The following is a 15,546-nucleotide window of genomic DNA, read 5'->3' as shown; positions in this document are numbered from 1 at the left end:
GCTCTGATTGGTACTTTTTCTTCGCTCATTTGTTATTTTCGTTGGGTGACCCTCACACTTCAGCACACTATTATAACGCAAAGATTTACACACTGCAGCTCTTTATAATCCCTTATCAAGGAGATGTGCAAAAAGTTACAAAATGTTACTAAAATGAACAAAGTGATTTGCAAATTATTTAAATCTTGTTGCAAAAATAACATATTAACAGAATGACTGAAATTGGCAAGCATGATTTTGATTGCAACAAGTTAAAAACATGGGACAGGGAAGTCCCATCTCATACATTTCATTTTATAATACCTGCACCACCTAATAGAGATGTATTACATATGACAGGGTATCAATGGGCCTTTCATTGATTCTTTACAAATCCTACCATGTGAATTCATGGATTTTTTTTTTCACATTCTGTCTCTCACAATTGACGTGTACCTCTGGTGCAAATTACTGACCTCTGTCATCATTTTAGGTGGGGGAACTTGCACAATCGGTGGCTGACTAAATACTTTTTTGCCCCACTGTATGCGCCCTAATGCCCCTACCTCATCTTTTTAGAGACATGTCGCTGGTATCAAATTTCAAAATGACAGATATAATTAGAAATAGAAAAAAGTGGAACAAACAAAGCAAAATACACCCGCTTGCATAGGTTTAAAAGGTCCTCACCAGGTTGTACAATAATTAAATGACACCTCAGATAAATAATAAATAAATAATGACACAATGTCACTGACTATTTAAACAAAGCTAATCAAAAATGATTAAGCAGCATGTAAAAATCAAAGTTGAACCCAGTTCAGTAGCAGAAACCTGAAGTCACGATTTTCTTCATGACTTTTTAATCAGTCTCTCACATCATTGTGCAGGACTTTTGCCCCATTCCTCTTTCCACTCCTCTATGTTTAAGTACACTGAGGTTCATTTCTGCACAGCTCACTGTAGAGTGATGGACTTGGGCTTATAAGCCTTTCTGGACTGATAGACAGCAACAGCTGCTCCTTTAAGATCACTACTTTTCTCCTATTGTGTTAACACAACAGCTGGTCTAGATGGTTATTTTCTTTTTATTACAATTGCTGCTGCTTACCCTCTTGATTCTTACAGAAGCAGCAAGACTTTAAATTTGTATTTTGGCTTAGATTTCTTAATATTCACATAGTATAATATGTTGTGTGTTATTCATCCAAGGTTGTATTTAAATCATTTTAGACTCTAGTAAGCAACAGATGATTTTTTTTATGACATCCAAAAAACAACAACAAAAAACAACCTTGAATTGAAATTGGTGTACTGATTTTCTATTTTCTTTTTCACGGTCTTCTGTGGATTCAGGCACTGTGTACTCTTTTTAGACCGTGGTGATGCTGCTGTATAATAACTTCAGTTGAGCCACTGAGCGGTTCCTCTGTTATCTGATGCAGAAAAAGTTCTGTCAGCTGTTTAGGATCGCATCAATAATTTTGAGGGGACTGATGAGAACCAGAAAAGTAATCCAAGAGTTAAGCTGCTTGGAAACTAATCATGGTGATTTTTTTCTAACTTCATTTAGAGAGGATATGAGAACAGTAGGCTGAGATCTGTCGCTGACACTAAAACCTCCGGATAGAGGTTGTTGATGCTTCTATGATTCAGTAAATCAGCCGTCCTACCCAGCAACTCTTACTAGTCTTGTTTGGAAAAGTGATACCTTCCATCCACCTGGCATTGTGCCTTGTTATGTGGCTTAAGGAGAAATACACCATCCGAATTAGATATGATGTCAGTGGATCAGTGTTTGGCAAAGGAGTTTGAATTATTGTCAATTTAAAACATCATGTTGGATTTATGCAGCAGAGCTCATGAGCTTGTTGGACATAAGTTGAACTTAGGAGACACAGAACAGACGAGGCGTTCGTGGGAGACGGGGACTGATGTAGGTTTGCTGCAGAAGTGGACCTAAACCGGGTAAAACCGCTTCTAATTACAGTTAACGAAAGATGGGAACTGGAAACTGTTTTAGTACCAGATGAGTGTGTATTTCTTTTTTTTTTTTAGGTTTTTAGGTGTTGAAGGCATGTATCCTCTCAATGAAATATTGTGTGGCTGGTTGTTTTTAAAGGGTTTTATTTGTGGTCAGAAATACTGTGATTTTGATGGGATAATGACTGAAATTTGTGTGGCACACTGACAGAGAGCCGTTCAGTGGTTGGTGTGGCGATTTCTTGGTGACTTCAATACCTATACTAATATTGATACAGTGATTTTGGAGCAAAGTTCAAGCTTGATTTGAAAGATTTTAAAGTTATTTGGAGAAAAATGTTACAGTAACACACCGTGCTTGGCTGTGTCAGTTGATATTTAAGCAATAAGAATGAAAAAGAGACATAAAAAACAAAGTGTAGGGAGCTAAGACTCATACAATACCAGACTGTTCCCTGTGTGTAGTTAAATAAGACCTCTAACAATAAGTAGGCATGTAAAAAATCTCACATGGTGCCATATATTCAGGAACAAACAGGTGCACTGAGAGGAGGGGAGGAGGCAGCTGTCAGGATATATTAATGACAATAGTCCCTGAAGAGGAAACATATGCTGGATTGCTGCCTTGCCCCAGAGGACTTGACTAAATAATTTGGTGTTAGAAAAAACAGTAACGCACCACACCCCATCTTAAAAGGTTCATATCTAAAGACACTGTACAGTTGAACTCAGCATGTGTCTGCTGACATTTTAGAATAATATTTTTCACTGCTGTGCAGGAGAAATACATCAGCATTAGCAGCATGCTCAATGAGAGGAAGGCTGTGCAGGTACGATGCAGACAGTGGTGATGTGTTTCGTTACTTTTCGCATAAAATGTCTGAAGAAGTTTAAACATGACATGATATACAAAGTTAAAAAGCTATCTGATGCTTTGCTGCTCCTTCAACCACAACTTGTGGGTTTACACTTGTGGAATAAAAAGAAAAGTAAATATGTGTAATACAGAGATAACGAGAGCAGATCATCTCCATCTCACGCTATCACTAGCATCCTCCTCTGTCACACCAACCATCCGTGTGGTGTTCTTCATTACATCCATGAATTTCCTCTGTTCTTTTCCTCTTCCCTTATATTCAACATCCCCCATCTAATATATCCTCTGCAAACCCAAACCATCTCAGCCTTACCTCTCTAACTTTGTCTCTAAACCACTTGTTACCCTTCTGTCACTAATCCCCGTCACACTCATCTCCACCTGCTCCATCCTGCCTGGACTTTCTTGTGCGATGCCTGACCTTATGCATTTTTTTCCTTACTTTTACTGACTAGATTCCAGTCTCAAAAAACAAGGCACCAAATATAATATAATATAATATAATATAATATAATATAATATAATATATCCAATAAAAACTATGAAGACACTCAGATTTGAAGGATTTTGTTTTTATTGTGGAACGTTTAAAGACAGCAGACTGGCCAAGTCAACAACATTTAATGAGAGCATTTCAACGAAAAATCATATTTTATGATTCTCATTTGAGTCTCTCATAGAAGTTGCAGCTTATTCTTCAGCTTCCTTTCCCTGAAACAGACAGAAAAACACACACACACATGATAAGTTCACTCAAACTGTGGAAGGAAAACTTTGTCCCGTGAAGACAGAGAAAATATTCTGTCTTTAAAGAGACCTTTTTTGATCATTTCCAGTACTGTGTTTTAGTTGTTCATTATTTAAGATAATACCCATTAATCTTATACACAGTTTATTATTTGTCTGAAACATAACCATTTTAGCTCCTTTCCCCCCGCCTTTAAGCTAGCTTTCTTCTGATTGGCTGCCCCTCACATTTAGAAGATTTGATGGGTGAAGTTTACAGTGACAGCTTAGGTATACCTGCTTTCTTTGACATCATGAAGATTTTAAAGCAAAACACAATCTCTGAAACTGAGTGTTTAGAGAGTGTTTGTTTATGTACACATTTGTCTGTGTGTGTGTGTCAGAAATTAAGCAAAAATAACTTGACTAATAATTTCACCTGAGAAGTTTGAAATTTCATAATTAGGGAAAAATCAATTATGAATGCATGAATTTTACGCATTACTTACTTTTCCAATTTCACGACTCTTAGCCCTCAGCTTGTTGACCTGGGACTCAGCGATGTCAGCGCGCTCCTGAGCTTCCTCCAGCTCGTGCTGAACCTTCCTCAGCCTTGAAATGTGAGTATTGGCTTGCTCCTCCTACAATGAGATAAAACAATGGAGTTAACTGTCATAAAGACTGAAGCTACAGAGAATAAATGACTGACTCATAAACAGCAAAGTATTTAATACTGTGAAACATTTTAACTTACAGCCTCCTCAGCCTGTCTCTTGTAGGCCTTCACTTTCAGCTGCAGCTTATCCACCAGATCTTGAAGCCTGACAATATTCTTCTTGTCCTCCTCTGTCTGCAGTTTACATAAAGTCACAGCAAATGTAATCATATGAACTTTCCCGGGATACCAGCATCAACAAAATCAAATAAAACACCTTCCTACCTGATAGGTAAGCTCTTTCACTCTTCTCTCATACTTGCGAACACCTTTGACAGCTTCAGCTCCTCGTCTTTGCTCAGATTCAACTTCAGATTCAAGCTCACGTACCTAAAATATGAACAATGTATGACAATGATGGGAGTTCAAAAATAAATACTGTGATTAAAAACAGTTGAGGTCATGCTGGTGAAAATGGTCTTTACCCTAGCCTCCAGTTTCTGGAGCTGCTTCTTGCCGCCTTTCATGGCCAGGTTCTCAGCTTCATCAAGGCGGTGCTGCAGGTCCTTCACTGTCACCTCCAGGTTCTTCTTCATCCTCTCCAAATGAGCACTGGTGTCCTGCTCCTTCTTCAGCTCTTCTGCCATCATGGCAGCCTGAAATTTCATATCATATGTATTGTTGTAACTGTCATTTGTATTGTTGTACCAACTAATATAGTTGGTAGAGTAATGCTACTGCACTATAGACATTCATCAGGGTGGCTCACATCAGTGATGGCCTTCTTGGCCTTTTCTTCAGCATTTCTGGCCTCCTGGACAGCATCTTCCACTTCACCTTGAATCTGAATGAAATCAGCCTCCAGCTTCTTCTTGGTGTTGATAAGGCTGGTGTTCTGAAAGGAAATACAGGATAATGAATCACATATTTGGACTTTCACCCTTCAAATTATAAAAATATGAAGCTTTTGAATCGTAACTAACCTGAGAGTGCAGCAGTCCCACACGCTCGCTGGCATCAACCAGCTCCTGTTCAGCAATCTTGCGGCCTCTCTCTGTTTGCTCCAGTGCAACTCTCAGCTCCTCGATCTCAGCCTGCATCAGGTTGTTTCTGCGCTCCACCATTGCAACCTGCTCCTTCATGTCTTCCTGGCTTCTAATGGCTTCATCAAGATGGAGCTGGGCATCCTGAAATGTGCGACATTAAGAGGTAACAGTACCCACTTTAAGCTACTTTTCAGATAATTTTAGAAAGTTCGGGCAAATCCTTCAGTGGACCCACCTTCAGCTGTCCCTGCACATTCCTCAGCTGTTTCTGGGATTCAGCTGCCTGGCGGTTGGCATGACTCAGCTGAATCTCCATCTCATTCAGGTCTCCCTCCATCTTCTTCTTGATTCTCAGGGCATCATTCCTGCTCCTGACCTCAGCATCCAGAGTACTTTGCATGGACTCGATCACTCTCTGGCTGTTCCTCTTGATCTGTTCAATCTCCTCATCCTTCTCTGCAATCTTCCTGTCAACTTCACTCTTGACTTGGGTCAGCTCAAGCTGAATGCGGAGGATCTTGGATTCCTCGTGCTCCAGAGTAGCCTTTGAAAAAGAGTGAACCATATTAACTACAGCACACAACGTCTCCTTTAGTATGAATATACAAACTGAGTGTTTGTACAGTTTGTACTGAGTGTACAAACTGGTGAATAAAGAAGAAAAAATAGCTCAGACATAGCGCATCGAATACTTTTCAAGGATAAATCTCACACAGATATGCTTCAAATTGTTTGAGCAGAACATGCACTTCTTTTGCACAGAAGCCAAACTCAGCTCAGGAATCGTAGATTCAGTTTTACCTCGGCCTCTTCCAAAGCTGTCTGGATTTCTGACTTCTCACTTTCCACTGTCTTCTTTCCCTTCTCAAGCTCATGGATGGTTTTACCGGTCTCGCCAAGTTGTTCACTCAGGTCTGATATCTCCTCTGTTCAAGCAGATTTTCAGTACATGAGCATACTGGTCGATTTAAACATTCAAAATTCTTCTCAAGTGTATTTTATTGACAGAGTGCTTGGTGAAAACTGGATTAATGGTCTTACGTTGCAGGTTCTTGTTCTCCCTCTTCAGGGTCTCCAGGTGATCAAGAGCTTCCTCGTAGGAGTTTTTCATCTTGAACAGCTCAGTGCTGAGAGAACGAGCCTCCTTCTGAGCTCCCTCCAGCTCTGCCTGGCTTTCCTCATACTTCTGTTTCCACTCTGCAAGAACCTGAAGATACAGCAAACTATTTAGTTTCTCTTTCTTTTAAACTCTCATCATATTTATATACAAATAAAAATACCGTACCTTGTCAAAGTTTCTCTGCTTCTTGTCAAGGTTAGCAGCCAGAGCATTAGCTCTCTCCACGTCGATCATCAGGTCCTCCACTTCACCCTGCAGTCTCTGTTTGGTCTTTTCCAGAGAGGCACATTTTGCATTCACAGCTTCGATGGACTCCTCTGCATCCTGGAGACGCTGGGCGAGCTTTTTCCTGTTAAGAACATTCAATTTTCAGACTTGCTGTATATTAATCACGACACGAGAAAAAATATAAGGTTGGAGACTTACTTTGCCTCCTCCAGCTCCTCAGTGCGCTGAATAGCATCAGTTTCATATTTGGTCCTCCACTGAGCCACCTCGCTGTTTGCCTTGGACATTGAACGCTGCAGCTCAGCTTTGGCCTCCTGCTCCTCCTCATACTGCTCCCTGAGGAGGTCACAGTCGTGACGAGCTGACTGGACAGCATGAGCCAGGGCGTTCTTGGCCTATAATCCAAACAAAAACCAGATAATTATTTGACAGAAAACATTTTTTCGCCTTTTCTTCTCACACAGTTTTCAAATTCTGTTACCTTGACTTCCTCCTCTATGTGCCTCTTAAGCTCCTCAATTTGCTGAGTGTAGGCCAGTTTGCCTCTGGTCAGCTGAGACACGAGAGCTTCTTTCTCCTCGATCTGGCGTGAATATTCACCTAAGCAACGATTCTTTAGTTATTAGCAGCACTCAACAGCAACAAGAGCAGGAAATAAGCATACACTGATGCACAATAAATTTTCTGCTGTTGCAACTGAAGAAGAAAGATATTAAAAACCTTAATGAACCCTAAACTTGTGAATAGCATTCCTAATGAGGTTAGAAATATCCACATCACTACATTTTTAACTTGTAAAAATGTATGTGAATTTCCATTGTTACAGATCTCGCTGCTGGTTGCATTTTGCCTCAGTACCACTATCACAGCCCACCAGGTGAAGTAGTTAATGGTGAATCTCGGCTCCTTAGTCAGTCATTTCATTTTTTAAGGTAATACAAAACATGATTTTCATATGAAGTGAGTTTCGTACCATTTTCAGTCTGAAGTCGTGCTTTTTGTGCACCGATATCATTCAGCTGACGAACATTTTCATCGTTCTTTGACTTGAGCTCATTTAGCTGATCTTCCAATGTCCTGCACATCTTCTCAAGGTTTGCCTGATGAAATAAATTATGTATTAGCAAATAAATAAATACATACATAGATAATAAAATTACAGTTTATTTTCCACTTTTGCAAGTTTTGCGCTCTGATTACCTTGGCTTTGGCAATACCCTCCATGTTGCTTGCAAGGTCATCAATCTCCATCTTGTACTCGCTTTTCTCTTTCTCCAGCTTCTGTTTGACTCTCTGCAGGTTATCAATCTGCTCTCCTAGCTCGGCCACGCTGTCAGCCTGCTTCTTGCGGAGAGCTGCGGCGGTGGCTTCGTGCTGCAGGGTGGCCTCTTCGAGATCACGCCGCAGCTTCTGAAACTCGGCCTCGCGCTTCTTGTTCATCTCAATCTGAGCTGCAGTTGCTCCACCAGCTTCCTCGAGTCTCTCACTGATCTCCTCCAGCTCTCTGGAGAGATCAGACCTCTGCTTCTCCACCTTGGCCCGAGCAGCACGTTCAGCCTCAATCTCCTCCTCAAGCTCCTCAATACGAGCCTAAAGCACAAAAAAGTTTAAGCTGAGTTGAACATATTTGAAGATTTTTTGCTATAGTAAATACTTCTAATTATACCTGAAGTTCCTTTATCTTCTTCTGTAACTGCAGTCCCAGAGATTGCTCATCCTCAATCTTGTTCAGGAGCTGGCTAATCTCAAAGTCCTTCCTAAAGGGGAAAAAATGATAATGGCATATTACAGTTGTATTTATCAGAGAATATTTTAGTGCAGATAAATACATATGAATTATTTTGCTTACTTCTTTATTTTCTCATCAGATTGCTGCTTATCATTCTCCAGATCCATGATGGTTTCTTGGGCCAGTTTAAGGTCACCTTCAAGCTTTCTTTTAGCCCGCTCAAGGTCCATGCGAAGCTTCTTTTCTTGCTCCAGGGAACCTTCAAGCTACCAAAGACAGAGATATTTCATGGATTTAGAAAGTGTATTAGTGGACTGTTGGTTTTCAGATGCGTTTTAAAAATACTCACATCATCCACTTGCTGCTCCAGCTTGGTCTTGGCCTTCGTCAGACTGTTAACTTTGTCTTCCTCTGCCTGCAGGTCATCGAGGGTCTGCTGATGGGCCTCTTGGAGGGCTTTCTTTTCTTTGCTCAGCTTGGCAATGGACTCATCTTGAGCAGCCAGTTCCTCTGTGAGGTTTTTGACCTACAGAAGTTGACATGAATATAAACTTACAAATGATTTTCTCAACACTTAAGCAAAACAATACATTGTTAAAAGAGGGAGCATGACCTTGTTCTCAGTGGCATGTTTCTCCTTTTCCACTTTGGCCAGGGTCAGCTCCAAGTCATCAATATCCTTCTTCAGCTCAGAGCACTCGTCCTCCAGCTTCCTCTTCTTTGCAGTCAGCTCAGCGTTCATTTCCTCCTCATCCTCCAGTCTCTCAGCTGTCTCTTTGAGTCTGGCCTCGAGCTGGATTTTTGCTTTAATGAGCCCCTCACACCTTTCCTCTGCATCAGCAAGGTTTTCACCTTCCTAAAAGGCAACACAAGTTTGTTAATCAAATTAATTCTTTGATAATCTGTAGACACTGTGCATGCAAGGTAGCGACTGAACTCACAGACTGCACTTGTAACAGTAAGTCATTCTTCTCCTGCAGCAGAGAAACCATCTTTTCCTCCAGCTCTTTCTTCTTAGCCAGAGCCTTTGCCAGATCCTCTTTGGTCTTTTCAAAGGTCTCTTTCATTGCGGCCATCTCTTTCTCCGTCTCTGCACTCTTCAGCAGAGGCTTAATCTTGAAGTACAGCTTCATCCACGGCCAGGTTTTGACATTCATGAATGAACGGATGTTGTACTGGATGGAGAAAATAGCATCTCTGATAAAAGAAAGAAAGGACGAGTTATAAAATGTTTGTTTTACAAATTAAATTGCAGGTTTCACAAACGTCTGTTACAGCGTCAGCAACAGACAGCTTACCTCCTCTCCATCATCTTGACAAACTCACGCCTCATGAGGAAACCTCTGCAGAGAGCCTGAGTCATTGTGACCAGCTCAGCCAGCTTCTCGTCTCTCATCTCCTCCAGAGTTCCCAGCAGACCGGCTTTGAAGAACACCTGAAAGTTATTAATACAAATTATTTTTAATTTGTTAACTATTCTCCACATTTCAGCATAAACAGCATTTTCCAGAGAGATTTTTCTTTCTCTACCTTGGTGTGACCAAACTTGTACTGAGAGTGGTCCACGTTGATGGATCCCAGAAGTTTCTCTGAGGCCTTCTTGTTGTCAATGAACTGTCCCTCAGGAATGACGCTAGCATTCAATACCTTGTATCTAAAGTAAAGAGTTCAATCACCAAGTCAGATGCAGTGGCTTTAAGATAATAATAAAAGTAATAATAATAAAAAAACGTTTCATTGTCAGTGAAGATGCTAGCAGTGTTACCTCTGCTTGAAGTCACCGTAGAGGATTCTGCTGGGGAACCCTTTCCTGCAGATCCTGATCCCCTCCAGCACACCGTTACACCTCAGCTGGTGGATGACCAGGAAGTTCTCCATGAGGCCTGTAATATGTCGTTAAATAAACACATTTTGACAAGAGTGACAGAATGAAAATGTGAAACAGTGAAAGCACATCACAGGTTTGATTTCTTTCAGCCATGTACCTGGAGTCTTTGACTCATTGGGAATCAAGCAGCGCACAAAGTGAGGATGAGTGCTCCTCAGGTTGGTCATCAGCTTGCCCAGATTCTCCTGAAGCATTAAAACAGCATTGAGTTAACAAAATAAATGACAAGTGTCTCTAGTAAGTGATTCTTCCACATCTTACCCTGAACAATGCAGACACCGTCTGGAAGGAGCCACCCTTCTTTTTGCCACCTTTCTTGCCACCACCACCCTCAGCTGTCAGTGGGACAGTTACAATGAAATGATTAAAGCAAGAAATGGCAATGCATTTTTAATATCTAAAAAACTGTGGAGAAATTACAATTGATACCTTCTGAAGCGGCATGAGATGCATACAGGAAAGCCAACAGCTTTGTTGAAGACTTCTGGTAGAGCTGTACCACAGAGTCGTTCAGGGGGTCTTTGTTCTTCTCCAGCCAACCGACGACATTGTAGTCAACAGTACCAGCATAGTGCACCAGGGAGAAGTGGGCCTCAGCTTTGCCTTTGGCAGGCTTTGGTTTCTGGAAGGGGGCACTTTTGCCAACATGCTGGTCATAGAGTTTGCTCTTGAAGGTCATGTCTGTTGCCTTGGGGACAATGCACTCCTCTTCAAGGATGGAGAAGATGCCCATTGGCTGCCATGATGAAACATGAAGCAAATTATTTCAAGGCTTCAGACTGATTTCTGTTTTTATCAACACACAGTACAGAGTTCATGTGGTAAAAAAAACACAAAGTGTCTTTACCTTCTCAATAAGCTCAATGCAGGCAGCCAAGTCCATACCAAAGTCAATGAACTCCCATTCAATGCCCTCTTTCTTGTACTCTTCTTGCTCCAGGACAAACATGTGATGGTTGAAAAACTGTTGCAGTTTTTCATTGGTGAAGTTGATGCACAGCTGTTCCAGGCTGTTGAACTGAAAAGGGAAAAAATCCTTATTATATCAAACTCATCATTAAAATCTGTCCAAAGCAAAGCTTCTTGAAAGAAATGTTTCAATAACAAAGGTATAAAACGGTGCATTTCCGGCTCACTTACATCAAAGATTTCGAATCCAGCGATGTCGAGCACACCGATGAAGAACTGTCTCGGCTGCTTTGTGTCCAACATCTCGTTGATTCTGACGACCATCCACAAGAACATTTTCTCATAGACGGACTTGCAGAGCGCCGAGACGGCGTTGTTGACCTGATTTTACAGATCGACAACAAAGACAAAGCATGAGAGAATGTCACACAAATAAACTGTTAAAGTGGTAAAAACGGGATGGATTAGGATATTTCACCTGCGGGACAGTCTGACCCTTAGTCACAAACTCGTTTCCAACTTTGACTCTTGGGTAGCACAGTGCCTTAAGCAAGTCAGATGAGTTCAGGCCCATAAGGTAGGCGATTTTATCCGCGACTGAGAGTAGAGAGAAAGGCAGTAGGACAATTAGCAATAGTGTTTTTAGTTTGTTTCATACTTAAAGGTTTTTTTTTAAGGTCCAACATACCCTCAGTGCCATCTGGCTCAGCCTGCTCTTCTCGCTGCTTCTGCTTGAACTTCATGTTTCCGTGTTGCATCGCAGCTCCGGTCAGTTTATACATGCTAATTTTCTCCTCTGCGGTGAAGCCCAGGATGTCAATGGCAGTCTAGGAATATTCAAATAAATAAGTCATTCACACAAAGCTCTTTCATTTAATACAGTCCTAATTGTTTTTTTTATAGTAACCTATATTTAATCATTTTCTTACATCAGTAGCGATGAATTCTTCAACGTCATTGATACTCTTGACAGTGATTTCACCTTGACTGATCATGGGATAGTCGTATGGGTTTGTGGTGATCAGGAGAGCCTCTAAAGAAAACAAAAAAATACATGTCAATATAATACGCTATACAATACAGAGAAACAACACATATATGTTATATATTGTTGTTTCCAAGCTATGGAAAAACTGAGATATTTTCATTATTATTCTCTAACCGATGAGCTCAGGTTTGTGGCCTGTTGTGAGCTGATAGAAGATATGGTAGCTCCTCTCAGCAGAGAGCTGGAACGTCACTCGAGACTTCTCCAGCAGATCTGTAAAACAAATCAGGATGAGGATAAGAAAGTCCATAGGCTAACAGGACAGAGACAAAGGATGTGCTTGATCATTTGTAGCCTCACATGTTTCAATGTCAGCTGAGGCCAATTTCCCAGTTGTGCCAAAATGGATTCTGATGAATTTACCCTTTTAAAAAGAAAAGACTGGATTAGTATGATGATTTTTAAAAAAAAATTTATTTAGAAAGGCTTAATTTATAGACACTTACAAAACGGGATGAGTTGTCATTCCTCACTGTTTTGGCATTACCATAAGCCTCCAGCAGTGGATTAGCTGCAATGATTTGATCCTCAAGGGACCCCTGAAAGTTTAAAATGACACATGTTTGCATTTTGTGTATTTCTTTATTTTCATATACATAATTTAAAACACATTGCATGACTTACCTGCATTTTTCCAGGGACTTGCTCGGTTTTCTTTCCTCCAGCCACTGCGATTGTCGCAAAGTACTGGATGACACGCTTAGTGTTGACAGTCTTTCCTGCACCAGATTCTCCACTGTAGTCACAAAAACACCTCATTAGCAAGAAAACCCCCTTGCACTGGGTAATCATTTGCTGAATTCTAAAAAAGAAACTTACGTGATAAGGATGGACTGATTCTCACGGTCTGTGGAGAAACAGTAACAAAGATATTGGCCATCATTTATATTAACAGTAATGCGGTGACCCACTATCAGAGCTTAATGTGTATATGTAAGTTATTTTATCTTTACTACTACTCCACAAGGTAAGTTCAAAACTTATAAATTGTTCCTCTCTTGTTATATGAGCCTGGTATCACATGCAAAGTGCTGCGACACATGCTTCATACCTTGGAGCATGAACTGATAGGCGTTATCAGAGATGGAGAAGATGTGGGGTGGAGCCTCAACTCTCTTCTTGCCCCTGTATCCTGCCACAACCATTGAATCATACACTGGGAGCCACTTGTAGGGGTTCACAGTGACGCAGAACAGCCCAGAGTAGGTCTGCGGAGTCAGAGAGGATCATTTATGATGCAGATCTTCCTTTTGTCATGAGCACGAGTATCAGCTATGGAGTTCTGATCAAGACAAACTCACGTAGATCATCCATGCTGCATAGCGCTCTTTGAGGTTATACAGCACAGTAGGCTCACTGAGGTGGGTCATCATGGCCATGTCCTCAATCTTATCGAACTTTGGAGGGTTCATGGGGAAGACTTCATCTTCTTTCACGGTGATAGTCTAACGCACAGACAGAAAAAAACATTAGTGGCACAGATATCAGTGGGCAAGTGTTCCAAACTTATTAAACAAGCAAAGACAATCAGTTTATCTATTCCCTTAGAGGTCAGAAAAACAACACGTGCACATAATTCATTTCCTGCTATTCTGTTTTATTTTAGCTGAAAATGAAGCTGTGCTGCTTAGTTATTTTTTTCTAATATGCATACAATCCTGAGGCCTTCATTCCTGAGACCACACTAGCATCAGTGCAGCTGTTGCACTCAGATATTTGAACTCACCCACTCAATCAAGTAGTCTGGCTCATGCAGCTCGGCTCTATAACATTTACACTACAATAACAATAAAAAAGGTTTTGCAGAGTCAAGGCACTCTCACCTTCCCGCACAGAGTCTCCACGGTGGCTTTGCCGCCCTCTCTCTTAATAAGTTTCCCCTTGAGGTACATTTCTTTGGGCTCAGTCACAAAGTATGCTGTTTTAGCATCAAATGGAGTGTTCTGGGCTTCAATGCGCTCTCTTTCTGGCTTGCGGAGGTAAACGGCCGCCGGGCCAAAACACTCCATCTCTGCGTCTCCCATGATGACTCTTTACTGCAAGTAAGTAAAACAAGACAACAGTCATTATTTCTTCTCGCTCATGATGCATGAGGATAAAGAATCCTGAAGCTGTTGTGGATGTCAAATGAAGTGACAGCTGGACTGTGTTTAAAATACTTTGTAACAAACACTCCAATCTGTGTGTAACCCACGACTGCCTATATCTGCTCCAAAATATTAAAATATTAAGAGGTAAAAGGCACTAGGCACTGAACAAAACTAACAATTTCTCATCTTTATTCAATGATTCAAACATGTTAATAAAGTGAGAAGCCTCAACGTGAACTCTGTTAATTGATTTGTAAGCCATCTCACAAAATGCTAAACGAACAGCTGGATATTCAAGCATCAAAGTCTCATTTACAGCATATAAACAATGCTATTAATTAAAAGTGTCTTTTGATAAACATGGAAAGCAATTACCTTTTCCCCTCCCTTCAGAAAAAAAAAACAGCTGTTGATGGTCCTGTGAGGGTTCTGATGAAGAAAAAGAAAAGATAAATTGTTCAAATGAATAAGTGTAATTAAACTAATAAAATAAATAAAAAGGCACTCGGTCTGCAGTAAAGTCCTGGCATTAGCACAGCGGTCCTGTCTCTGGCAGTAAATGATCATGCCCTGCATTGTTCATTAAGCTGCTGGCTCTCCTCCTGCTAATAAAAGACTGTAAGTCACTCACCTTGACTGGAGGCTTGGCAGTCCTTGTGGGTGTCCAGCCTTCCTTCTTATATAGGGAGATCAGTGTTCACTCAGCAGAAATGGCCTCCTTTATTTGGTCAGGTTGTTTTGTGCTATTTCCTTGAGTATTTTTGCCTCCGCTCTGTCCCCTGTCGTCGTTCGTCACTGATCAACAGGCTCTTTCACTTTTTAGTTGTCACATATTCTGAATGACTTGTTTACAGAGGCATGTTTCAGGCAATGTCAACAATTTTAATCGGGAAATAATATCAAGAGTGAATGACACATTATAGTAAATATAATTGTATTTACATATGTAAATATAATTATGTAATTATAAATATAGTAAAAGTCTAAATAAAAGTAAATATATTAACCTCACTGGTGTCATTAGATAAGTGTGGCTTTGCTTTCTATTGTCATTAATTAAAATACTACTCGGTATAATTTATATATTCAAAATAGGAATCAATAGATCCTAAGGCACTGACGTATGTGACAGAGAGCACAGAACACCATTGTCCTGTTGTAAAGTATTTCACTGCTGCAGTAAAGATGCCACACAAAGCACCGCTGTCAAACAGGAAGCCTCAAAAAGTGTATAAATAGATGAAGACACTGGCAATGCAACATTTTTG

The 15,546-nt window shown here is 40.7% G+C and overlaps 1 protein-coding gene across 1 annotated transcript; it reads right to left on the bottom strand.

The window, feature by feature from the left end:
* Positions 1–3,395: 3,395 nt before the first annotated feature.
* On the bottom strand, positions 3,396–14,962 carry LOC102303881 (myosin heavy chain, fast skeletal muscle). Its single transcript, XM_042224943.1, has 41 exons — positions 14,910–14,962; positions 14,654–14,707; positions 14,012–14,224; positions 13,490–13,633; positions 13,240–13,396; positions 13,008–13,035; positions 12,813–12,924; positions 12,635–12,727; positions 12,489–12,552; positions 12,303–12,401; positions 12,070–12,173; positions 11,829–11,967; positions 11,619–11,737; positions 11,372–11,521; positions 11,079–11,249; positions 10,661–10,967; positions 10,493–10,566; positions 10,329–10,416; positions 10,109–10,226; positions 9,874–9,997; positions 9,642–9,778; positions 9,285–9,540; positions 8,957–9,199; positions 8,693–8,869; positions 8,464–8,609; positions 8,281–8,371; positions 7,815–8,204; positions 7,588–7,714; positions 7,096–7,214; positions 6,813–7,009; positions 6,552–6,735; positions 6,308–6,473; positions 6,068–6,192; positions 5,502–5,810; positions 5,204–5,407; positions 4,990–5,115; positions 4,706–4,876; positions 4,506–4,610; positions 4,320–4,415; positions 4,075–4,206; positions 3,396–3,550 (listed from the first exon to the last, which is right to left on the bottom strand). Exons 3-41 carry the CDS (start codon positions 14,210–14,212, stop codon positions 3,530–3,532), a joined length of 5,814 nt encoding a protein of 1,937 aa, XP_042080877.1. The 5' UTR covers positions 14,213–14,224; positions 14,654–14,707; positions 14,910–14,962; the 3' UTR covers positions 3,396–3,529.
* Between the last annotated feature and the right edge of the window lie 584 nt (positions 14,963–15,546).

Source organism: Haplochromis burtoni, unplaced genomic scaffold, assembly GCF_018398535.1.
Source record: "Haplochromis burtoni strain Fernald_Lab_line unplaced genomic scaffold, NCSU_Asbu1 Contig_156, whole genome shotgun sequence".
Classification (NCBI taxonomy): domain Eukaryota; kingdom Metazoa; phylum Chordata; class Actinopteri; order Cichliformes; family Cichlidae; genus Haplochromis; species Haplochromis burtoni.
The sequence above is the reverse complement of the archived record's forward strand: the minus strand, read 5'-3'. Positions and strand labels throughout refer to the sequence as shown.